At 38.9% G+C, this 12498-nt stretch overlaps 1 protein-coding gene across 23 annotated transcripts in view; it reads right to left on the reverse strand.

Annotated features, from left to right (window-relative positions):
- RBFOX2 (RNA binding fox-1 homolog 2) overlaps nucleotides 1-12498 on the reverse strand; it is a gene marked incomplete at its 5' end in the record, with an annotated part of 176762 nt that overhangs the window by 149771 nt on the left and 14493 nt on the right. The window contains one exon of one of the 23 annotated variants that reach the window (XM_083462202.1): nucleotides 4165-4288. The exons of the other annotated variants lie outside the window; for them this stretch is intronic. Within the exon in view, the coding sequence (XP_083318328.1) occupies nucleotides 4165-4236 (72 nt within the window). Of the gene's footprint in view, nucleotides 1-4164; nucleotides 4289-12498 lie in introns of those variants that run through there. 23 annotated transcript variants of the gene reach the window in all.

Here is a 12498-nt window from a genome sequence, read left to right on the forward strand (position 1 = left end):
TGCCCTTCTATGAGCTGAGCCAATACAGATGCACTTGACAGCAGAGCAAGCCAAGTCTCAAATTAGTATCTGCCATTGTTTGTTCTGATAAGGATTTCCCTCTTTTTCATTTGTAATAGTTGTCAGACGGCAGTTTAATCATCACTGCACCAGTATCATACACAAATAAGCAAGCAGAATTCAAAATGAAATAGTTTACAGGGAGGTATCTCTTGTGATGCAACTGGAATAAGTGTCGTATTCTGGGAAAGGAAAGGCACCCTCCTCCATTTCTACTATCCAATAACTAAAATCATTTTTTCAGGTTACTTTGGATATTATGGACTATCACTTCATTAGATGTTCAAAGAAGACTAGGATCTAAAGGAGGAGAATGTTAAGATAGCCTAAAAGCAAACACAACCCCCCCTGAATTTTTGCTTTGTGTTAAGAAGAATTTGCAAAAAAATGTGAGCTAGGAGCAATTGGTGGAAAGAAAAGTAGTCCTTGCACTCAAACTGGCCAACAGCAGGCTACCTTCCCCCATTTTCAAGGCACACAAAATACTATTCTCAAAGGAACCAATGAAATCAATCATGCCATGGTCTGGCAAAATGCCCCAAAGCCACAGCAGAAACTTAATATGAACAGCAAGCTGATTAGTGAATAATTCACATGCCCCAATTCTCTTACAGGTACTGCTAAGGCAAGCCAGAATCCAACATTAACTAACATTATTTACCCCAGGACAATCTATGGCCAGATACAGAAACCCGAAATACCATTAAGATGTCTGTTTTTGTTTCACCACACCTCAGCCATTCTTAACAGGACCATATTTTGAGAAAACAAGCTTGCCTGGTGTTACTCTCCCTCCCCAAGCATTCAGCTTTGAAACATACTTTTGGGGTGGCATATGCACAGGGCAAGAAGTTATTCTAGACTTCTAACAAACACAGCAGTTTCCTTTACATTGCTCGAACATACTTCTTAATTCCTCACATGAGACATGTTCCAAAGCATGTTACAACAGTTTATTACTCGTCCATCTTTTTTTTTTAAAAAAAATCTCTTCACAAAGAAAAGTGGCTTATTAGAAAGAACCTTTGGTAAGGCTTCTCCTTATTTTAAAATTTCTATGCTACCCTTCAATAAAAATGTTTCCAAGGGGCTTACCTACAAACACAAAACAAAAGTAACTGGGTAACAAAAGCATAAACAGAAAACAGCAGATAAAAGCTGGTAGCAATAAAAACATAGCTTAACAATAAAGACATAAGGAAACAAGTCTGCCAAAAAGACAGCAAGGAACAGGCAACCAGGGAAGTATTCAACCACGTGATTACTCACCTGCTATCTTTAGACACAGGTTTAACACTTCTGTTTTTGTGAACTAGCCATAACTGTAGTTGATTGTTAATGCTTGCAATAGTAAGTTTTGGACATTCAAATATCCTAGAGTGTATGGAAACATTCATTTCCCTGACACACCCAAAATAAACATGAACAGATCTTCAAAATCTCTTTTATTACAAACCAACGTTTCATATATTGGAAATTCTGTCTAGCCTATAATGGCATCCCAAATTCAGATAGTTACTTTCACCTTCCTTATTCAGCTGATTTCAGTTCAAATGTATGCAGCTACTGTGTGAATCCTGCCTTCTGGTTGCTTGAATGACTCATCCAATTCTACTGTGGCTCTGAAGAGACCATTTTTTAAATCCAATGACGGTGAGATAGAAATATGTGGCTGTAAACACCAGCTCCAATATATGATCCATTCCACTCTCTCTCCTCCACCCACTAATGTCATAAAAATAAGCCGGAGGTCTTCACAAAGCCATCCTTATTTATCCAGCCTAGTTAACAACTTTAGTAAGCTTAACACACTACCTGAACACCCCATAACTATGTCCTTTTAGATAAGGCAGGCATATGCATGGACAACAGCATAGGTAACAGAATGGAAAATACAACACTTTGCCCTATGTTCTGAATCACTGCTGGCAGCCCATATATCTGCTAGCCTGAAATTCTTCACACCCACAGTGACAATTCAACGTAATGATTCATTGATGAATATATAAAACCAAAGTAACACCAAACGTGAGCCAGTAACCTACACTTTCCTATTTCTACCTATCAGGATACAAGAAATCACTTTTCTACACATTCTTGTGCATGTCATACACATACAGAAAACTTCCCTAATTTCTGTCAAATATGTAATGTGTGTAAGAGAGAACTGCTGCTGAAGGTACAGATGAAGAAAAACTAAGTTAAAATGCCTATTCTTCATCTTCATAGCCTTCCTAAGTGCTGAAAAGGCAAAACAAGGATTTGCCCAAGGCCTGAAAGGCTTGATGTTGCAGTTCATTAAAAAAGGACTCTGGGTTTCATTTTGTAAACACTAAGAAGTCCTTGTAAAGCAAAACCTGTAGAAGTGAGCTTCCATACCAACTCCAGGTACTGTATTTCCTCTGTCTCTCTTTCAGCAAACACATCCTGAGGAAATTCTTAAATTCATACAGTGGATTGGGTGGGCAGGAAGAGAGTAAAGATGAAAAACTGAACAGACTTTTAAAAAAACCCAACAGGAAATGGATTGTTTGAAACCTTAGAATGAGCCACTTAAATGTGTATATGCTAAATATGTACTGTATCTTTCAATAGATTTCCAGGAACTAAATTTTAAAAAGCTGTCAGTTGATTTAACTAAAAAAGTGAAAAAGAACAATCTGAAAACAACCAAGGCAGAACAGGAGGAGGACAGATAGAGACAAAGCAAATGTCAGCACTGAAACTCTTAAAAATTCAAGGAGAATAAAAAAAGTTAGTCTCCTGGTGCCAAAATGATATCAGAGAAAGCACATTCATAAATGAGGCCTTATAGTCAGTCATCACCAGACTCATCTCAGAAAGCCTCTAATGAAGGCCTCATTGCCTAACCAGGCTGATCTGGATTCTATAACAAGAAAGTTACCAACATAAGAAAGCTGCCAGTAGTATCTATTCACAGGCAGGATGTGTGAATCATTGTCGCTTTCTTTTGCTAAGCAGCATTAATTACATTAGACTCAACAGTTAGTTAGTTAGTTAGTTAGTTAGTTAGTTAGTTAGTTAGTTAGTTAGTTAAACAAACAGGATTTCTATGCCACTTTAATCACCAAAGGCTAAACTATTTCATAAAATCACTTAGGGAACAAATGTGCTTGTTTTAAACTGCTTTTAATATTATGTTTTAATATTGTAATTCATTCAGTGCTAGAAACTCAGATATATAAGCTAGACGCCAAATGGCTTCTTAAACCAGAGCTATAGTCGCCAGAACGGAATGTATAGTTGCTGTTTTGGAGCCAGACAGCTCAAAAGCCACATTTTTGAAGACAACTTTTTGGTTCCTGATTGTGCAGATAAAATATCACAGATAGAATTCTAAAGGAAGTGGTAATAGTGTGTGAAAACAGGCAAGATCCAAGGATCCCTAGGCATAAGGGCAGTATATAAATTCAATAAATAAACACTAGGTTGCAAGAGTTATTTCTTGAATCATTTACAGCAGTGTTTATTTACATGGGCTTCTGTGGATGTTTTCTATTAGCCTTATATCTGCTTCTTCTGTTTTTGTTTGATCATCAAAAAGCAAACTATGGAATCTCCCTCATCAGACAACCAAAGAATGTTGATCTCGACTGAAAGAGCAACGTGCTTTATACACAGAGTAATAAGACATGATGCCAAAGCCTGTATACATATAAGAGAAAACTGTTATTAGCGGCCTGTTCAAATGCCCAAAATATATTGTGCTAACCTCAGTTCTCACAACCTATTATTTCCACAGTAAGATAATAGGAATAAACATTTATCAACATCCACATCTTGCTTTAAATAGAACAGCAGCTCAGAGAGGAGAATTAGGAATAGCAAGAATTGGAAGACAGGCAAAATAATAAGTTTAACACAGAAAGTTTCTATTTTTAAGAGTAAGTTTCCAATTACAATCTAGAGGCACATCAGTTGAACAAATTATCTGTAGGTTAAAAGAAAAACCAAGCTTGAAATGACTGGCACCACACCTTAAAAGAGATGGCAGTGAATCTTCCAAAGGGATTTACCCACGAATGGAAAAATATTACAATATGGGCCAAACCTTATGAGAAGATGACATGTCCAGCCACTTACATTAACACATACATGTGCACACAAACCCTTGCTCTCTATGACTGTCAGTCTGTCAATCACACAGCTAATCATCTGAGGATACTCAATCTCTCCTGTCTCAGAAATCTCCTCGGATGCATGGCAGTAATTGCCTTTTCCCATTAGCCCACAGTGACAATGGCTGCCATAGCAACTGGCAATGATTTTAATAAATCCAATCTGCTTTTTCAAGGACAGCACATGCATGCCAGCAGTGACAGCACTACAGATAGGCTCTGTAAGGGGGAAGGGAAACCAACATCCACAGCAAGGTCAGAGGTTTAGCATTCAAAGGTGAGCAAAACAACTATGGAAAAGACAAATGCTTTCTTTTCTATACAGGGTACAGTGAGAGCAAATTATAAACATATTCTATAAGACTCTGTTGTTTTTGAAATGTGTAGAGAAAGCAAATAGCCTCTGTTTACAAAGAGGTATGGGACCCTACGAAGCCAATATATGCAACATTTGCATTCTTAAGAATGCAACATTTGCATTCTTAAGTTATACTGAACCAGAGCAAATAGTACTTATTCAGTAAATACCAAGTGGATTTTTTTAAAAACAAAAACAAAAAATTACTCAGCATTGAGACATGGAACAGCATGAGGTACTATCTCAATCAAAGAGTCTGCAGTCATTTCATTGTAATGCATGAAGAGACCGTAAGAGTTAACCCACTTTCAAATGTAATGTCTACATAATCACCAAGTTAGATGCCCCTATGACCAGTGAAGAACAAGAATTCAAAGTAAGAAGCTCATAAAACAGGGGTGCCCAAACTTTTTTCAAAGAGGGACAGATTTTATGAAGTGAATATGTGTGAGGGCCGACCAAAGTTGTTTAGGCCCCCAAAATGGACTTTGGACATGCCTGACACAAAATATCTAGAGACACTTCTTCTGCCTTCTCCCAAACAATGGAATGTGAAAACCTCTGTAAAAGAAAGTAGATATTAGCAAGATTTCTGAAAATGCCCTATGCACCAGTGCTACACCATTGTCATTTGCATTATCAATATCAAACTTTCTAACTTAGGACTGCATTTCAAATACCCTATCAAGCCAGGCAATTTCCCTTGAAGTTAAAGAGCAGGCTGTTTAAAATATCACTAACAACCTATAGTCACCCAAGGCTCTTTAAGTTGTTAACATCAGCAGTGGTGAACTAACAGTAGCAAGACGGGAACACTCTGCTGTATGCTGAGTTTTACTGGAGATGCTGAATAACCAGTGCTTTGTATCATACCAGCTATAATAGACAGTGCAATGTGACAGAGTAGTTTCTGCTATGATTTAAACCCAGTCTCAGAGTTAGGAAAAGGGGGAAGGAAAATGAGGTGATGCCCAAACAAATAACAGAAAGACATACATGCAACTCTGCCTATCAGTCATGAGAACAAAAAAGGAACATAACAGGGGTTTGTAAAAAAAAATCCAGTTGGGGTGCTTAAGCCCATGCAACTTGTTCAAAAGTTGGTGGTTCTTCTGTTTTAGCCACACAGCAGAAATAATATGATTGCTTCTGTTCCCCCAAATACAGTACACCTATGAGCCTCAAATACTTTAAACATAATCTAGTACCTTCTTAGTGCAGACAGAGGGCAAGGTGCACAAGGACTGAAAACAGAGTTAAATGCAACACCTACATGCACAACATTCTCACAGCACCATTAGCACACCAGGCTGAGGCAGGTCAATGGACAGCTCATGGTGCCTGTCAGTATGCATGCAAGCCTTGGCTTTCCCAAATACACAGCTCGCTCAGTACAGTGGATGCACTGAGGGTCTCTTATACTTTCTAGACCACAGATGGTAGGGTCAAGACAGCTACAGCTGGGTGGTATAAAAGAAGGATCCAGAGCAGCCCCTTTCTCCTCCTTCCTAGCTTTCAACCATATAACTGGTAGTTATACGGAACGTGACAGGGGCTTTGAAAAATCCATAACAGGTTAGCCAATTTAGCTCAGAGATTCAATGCTGTCATTGAGAACAAAAAGTTCTCTATCAGAAAAATAAAATAAAAGATCAGCTTTATCTTTTAAAGTAATAACAACATAGTAGTTTTGCAACTGAATGACAAAAATTGAAGACACACTACAGATATTAATGCATGGTCTCTGGTTCCACCATGTGTCCCAAAGCTATCTATAAAGCCCACCTATTTGAGTTCTTATTTACATTTCCTCCTTCCTCTAATGGAGATCTAACTGAATCAAGGCCAAAAATACGTAGAGTCATACCTTGGATCTCAAATGCCTTGGTTCCCGAACAAATCGTCTCCCGAACAATCGAAACTCAGAAATGAGTGTTCTGGTTTTTGAACAATTTTCGGAAGCCGAATGTCCAGCATGGGTTCCAGTTGGCTGCAGGAGCTTCCAAAATGAGACATCTAAGGGGCAGGAAGAGGCTCAGCCAGCCTGGGATCCACTGGAGTCAGCTCCATAAACATCATTTGGTGGCACTGGGGCTGATCTGGAACCAACTGCTACACTAGCTCCCCGGACAGCATAGCACAGAGCAGGGTTTAGCCTACCCACAGCTGGCATAAACTAAAGTGCTGTGGATGAAGCTATGGCTACACCATTCCATCATGCTGCTGGCCCAGTCAGGGTTAGAAATTATCTGTAAACTACGAAGGGGGAAAGTCCGTTCAAAACTACTGTTTAAGAGGATGGCATCTGCTTAGTGATCTAAGTCATCATTTTAAAAACTGTTCCTCATACAGAACACAATTCAGCAATTTCATTCATAATTCCCTGTATGATCCTGAAACAACAGTTTTCATAAGGGAAGAAACAAACCACAGGAAATACTACATTAGTTTGCTTTGCAGAACTCTTTCAGACTTATAAGTCGATACAAAAAGCCACTTCCTGGTTCGGAAGACTCAGAAGTAGTCGCAGCATTATGCCATGTCAAGATTTCCCTACCCCCCTGAAAAATTAATGTGAGGCAAAACATTAACAGAAGTTACGCATCTTGCTTCTTCAGTCTGTACCAATCGTTTTGCGTGGAACACACAAATAAGAACGCAGAACTTTTTTCAAAAGCAGATATCCTCCTACCCCAGACACAGTAACAATTTTCTTTATGTGAGAAGAGAGAAAAGAGAGAAGAGAGAGAGAGAGAAACCGCACACACAGAAAATGTTTGCATATTCTGCTCCTGACTACATCGTATCTGACTGAAGAGGGAAATATTTAAAAGCTACAAGCTAAGATACACTTTCAGTGCTTCCATCAGAAGTAGGAAGGGCTAAATGCAGAGAAGCCCCACCCACCCCCTAACCACAACCACAGACACCAAATGATACGCCTGCCATCATAGTTACAGTCTCCGACTATCCCACATGATACTAAATAAAACCTAAGTGAGACCTTGTTGGGTCAGCACTTCTGGGCATAATCCCTGATGGTAGTAATTATTCTATGTATCTGCAAATGCCTCCTAAAATAAGCAAACCCCTAAAAAAGCCTTTGCATCTCTGACTTGCAGGAAGAGTTTCAGCTGAGTTCAGATCTCAGGACCTGAAAAGCCTCCAGGGAAAGATATATTTGTTGATGTTACAGAGGGACATTACATAAGGGCACTTATTTAGTCCACTTCTGTTGTAACACAGAAAGGAACCTGAGCATATACTGAAAAGAAAGCAAGTGGGTCCCATCCCAACTGCTCTTTTTCTGCTTTTTACAGCACAGCACTAAATAGCAGTTTTGTTATGCTCCAGACAAGCACCATAGGAAAAACCTGACACAGCCATAATGGGGAAAGGGAGGGGGGGTAAATCCACTAGGCTTTTAATTACCATCCCCAGAAGATACTTCTCAGATACGTCTTGTGCAATACATTAATTGCACCAAGAGGGAAAATATCAACAAACAACCAGAAAGTGCTCAAATGATTAGAATGGTACAAGTTCTATTATGTACACGACACCCAAGTAAAAATATTTTTTTAAAAAAATGTGCTCCCCCATCAGGCTAGGTATGAAAATAGTTTCTAACAACCAGATTAACATAAATAGCAATATCAAAGCTGATATAAATCTTCCCCAATGAAGACACCAAAGTTGTAAATGCTATATGCACCACTGGAGATATCCTAATATTACAGCTATTAAAAACGCGTATGCCCAATTCTTAGGCCAATACACTATTCAAATGATCTAAGGATAGAGGCATTTGTCACAATCCTCCTCCCCCCCCCCAAAAAAAAACCCATTACACAAGCACCACATCCTAATGTGAGTGGTCCCTAAAGGTCTGGATAGATTTCAAAATGAGAACAAGCACCATGAAATATAGGCAACTGTCAGGTAAAGGCCTGTGGAAACTTCTGATGCAGCTGCATATCAATATTTAGCTGCACAGATAGAAATTTAGAGTATAAAGGCCTCTCCCTACATTTAAAATGAGAAAAGGGCTGTGTGGGGGACAGGTCATCCACATACACACAGAAAAGTTTAGTTGTCTTGCTCTCAAATAACGTAACTTGAATCTAAAACACCAAGAAAAACAAAAACTCAAATGTCTTCAACAGCAACTGTGCGCTGCCTTGAATTTAGAAGTGAGTGTACTAAAAATAGAAAAGGAGAAGAGAATGTGTTAAATCTCAGAATGCAACAAAGTACAGTGGTACCTCGGGCTACAGACGCTTCAGGTTACATACGCTTCAGGTTACAGACTCCGCTAACCCAGAAATAGTGCCTCAGGTTAAGAAATTTGCTTCAGGATGAGAACAGAAATCATGCTCCGGCGGCACGGCAGCAGCAGGAGGCCCCATTAGCTAAAGTGGTCCTTCAGGTTAAGAACAGTTTCAGGTTAAGAACAGACCTCCGGAACAAATTAAGTACTTAACCCGAGGTACCACTAAAGTTCTAATCCTTGGGCAGTGGCATTGTCTTGTGACAACTGCACTTCAGAGTCACTTCAATGCAACTATAAAATGGAGCTCTCAAAAAAACGCTCCAGCGAAGTGGAACTAGTTGCCTCTAATTGGCCCACTCACTTCATTACTGGATGCTCTTCTTACCCCTTAGATGTAATCACTCAAAGGAGACCATTATGCATGCACATAAGGTGTAATAATCTAGTATCTGAATAAGCAAGACTTAAGATTGCCAGATTCATCACAAATACCTACTTATCAGCCCGTCACAAGTCAGGCGGCTCCTGATAACTTTTTTAATCAACTAGACAAAAGCACAAACACTTTGACAAACAGGAATAGACAAAAACAACAACACTACACTTATAATTTGTCCAGCTCTTAGCATTATTATTGCTTTCAGACTTCTGCAACTCCACCATTATCAGCAACTATACCAGTGATTATATTGCGGCTGATAATTGTGGAGGAGATGCATGGTTATATGAAAGTCCTGAGCACAGCTTCAATTACTGGTGATGGGGGAAAGAGCAGTGAATGAAGTCTGAATTCAAACCCATAGATCACTCAGGCTGTTCTCTCAAGACAAAATGGAGATGTGAACAAGTATTTTTTTTGAGAGAGAGACTTTGTGAGTACAGAACATCAGTGGCATAGCATGGATTGCCAGAGCCCGGGGCCATGCGGTGGGGGGAAGCAGGGAGGGAAACGCATGCATGGAGTACGCATGAACATTCAACTGCCTAATTGCATCCACATCACTCAAAAGATCACATCTGGTTCACATGGAGAAGCCATTTTCAATGGAGCCCAGCAACAGAAGAGCGCAGCTGTATTAACGCAACACCAGTGTTGAAATTTTGTGCACCTAACAATTTTGCGACAAGGGCAACCACCCCTGTGGCTCCCCCCACACTACGCCACTGTAGAACTTAACAAAAGGCAGAAGACAGAACTTACAGAAGAATGATAAGAAAACAGGCAAGTTGCTGCATTCTAGCAAAATGCTCATAAGGAAACGGGCACTATCTTCTTTTAAAAAAAGAAAAACCATCATAGTAAAACCAAATAGTGGATGGTTCATTTTAAACCTGAAAGTTTGTGCATTAAAGCAGTATCAGTTAAAGATTTAGTTGATTCAGAATCATTGTTGAGGACAAACTAATCAGTGAGGCTATAAGTTATAGTCATATATACTTGGATTCTATGTTTTTTAATCTCTCCTAGGTTCTTATTACTGTAATATGGAGTGAAAAAATATTAAAAGATAGTCTTTCCTTCAAACAGTGACTGCCTTCCTTCAATATCTCAAAAGGCACAGATACTAGGGTTTCTGTAAGATGCAAACGTATTTACATTTTATCAGTTAAATAACAGACTGATCAACTAAGATTGCCTATTAATTAGGCTGCTTTACAACACATAACTTCTTTTGTCCCACAGGTAATTAAGTGTAGCTTCCTTGTTCTCAATGTGGTATCATTTCTATTATAAGGCACTTGCCCAACACCACCTCATTTTCTTTGACCTCCTCTTCCTCAAGCTGTGTACCCTTCACTTTTCTTATTTTCTCAATACTTGCCAGAAAGCCGAAGTATTTTGACTTTTCACTACCAAGGAGTGGGTTTAGATTATGCAAACATGGTTAATTTATACAGTGTCTTATGCCTGCACATTTTAATACCCTTGGTACAAATTGAGTGTTTTCTCTCTCTATGGAGTATAAATTAAGGTTACCAGATATTTTTCAATGAATTGGGGGACACTTTTCAGCTTCAGTGGATTTTGTATGGGGCCTGGTTTGTAAATCCAATAATGAATTGAAGAAAATGTTGAAATATACATTTGTTAAGAAACCAGAAGCATTTTTACTAGGCATTACAGGTAATGAGATAAATAAGAAAGAAAAGAAGTTATTTTTATATGCAGTGACAGCAGCAAGAATACTGATGGCCCAGAAATGGAAACAGGAGGAATTACCTACGATAGAAGAATGGAGAACTAAAATGATGGATTATGCAGAACTGGACAGAATGACAGGAACGATCCGGAATCGACGAGATCAAAGATTTACAGAAGATTGGGAAAAGTTTATCCAATATATGCAAAAACTGAGTGATAATAAAATTACGTTTGTAAGCTTTAAGGAAGCTCTGTGAGGGGAAAGGGTTAAAAGGGCAGAAATGTGTAAAAAGTAACAATAGGAAGGAATGGCAGACAAATTGAGGGAAGTCAAAAAAGAGAAGTAAGATGTAATTAAGATGTATGGAATCTATAAATTTGTATTTGAAAACTAATAAAAATATAATATATATTTTAAAAAAAAAGATTTGTAAATCCAAGGACTCTCCCCGGGAAATGGGGACGTTTGGTAACCTTAGTATAAATGCAGCCCTGGTTTTATCGAGCCTCAGGATAGCCAACTCATATATTGAACAGAAAGCAGATATACAGTCTTCAGAAAACAGAAAATGAAAACATTTTTGTGAAAAATAACAAAACGGTTTGCTCAGCAAACATTTTATTCAAGCACTGGAGATTAAATACTGAAAGCAGTGGTTATCACCATACACTTCACAGAGAGAATAAAAATGCATATAACAGGCAGGTTGTTCTTCATGGTGCAATAAACACAGTGTTGCGTAATAATAAAGATTTCAGGTCCATGCCACATACAGATTCATCATTTCACTAATGTAAGGGATCTCCTCACTACAGAGGCAAAATATTCCATTTTTTTATTGTATCATCATCATGTGAAAACTAAACTATAGAGACAAGAGGCAAGCGAATTCAAAGAGGGCAGATATATTCTGTAAAAAGGCATCATGTAACACTATGTCCCACTTCACTAGTCTTCCTGTAGTACAATCAAACATCAATTTGACAATTTGATTAGGCTACAGTGCACATATGGGGAAGGAACCAATCAGGTTCTTGCTCTCCAACATCTCTCAACCCCAGCCTAACTGCTGCCTACCGGCCACCTTTATTGTCCCTTCGGGCCCATTTTCCTTTTCCCCTCACTAGGCCTGGGTCCACAGACTCTAGGCAATGCATCCTCCATTATCTGAAAGGAAAAAAGCTAGGACACACCAGTCACCACTAAGTATGCCTTGAGGTATACTAGACAAAGTCTGCTGCACAATACTCTTAGTTATCAGGAGTCACGAATAGCAGCAACACAACTGGGGGGAATACAGGCAGTAGGCCCTGTAACTCTGTGTCCAGGGCTGTAGTGTATCCTTAAGTTTAGGTGATTCTGGTACCACTCATAATACTGGACATGGGAAGGCCCAAAACTCTTTCCCTTCGTAACCAGTGCCATTTAATCAACAATTGTGCTTTGAATTGGGAGCAGTGCACAAACTATGAAAAGAACTCCAGTTTCTCATTTTCTTTTTAATCAAGAACAAGCCCTTCTTCA

The sequence above is a fragment of the Podarcis liolepis genome (assembly GCF_965112155.1).
Source record: "Podarcis liolepis genome assembly, chromosome: 10".
In the NCBI taxonomy this organism is placed as follows: Eukaryota; Metazoa; Chordata; class Lepidosauria; order Squamata; family Lacertidae; genus Podarcis; species Podarcis liolepis.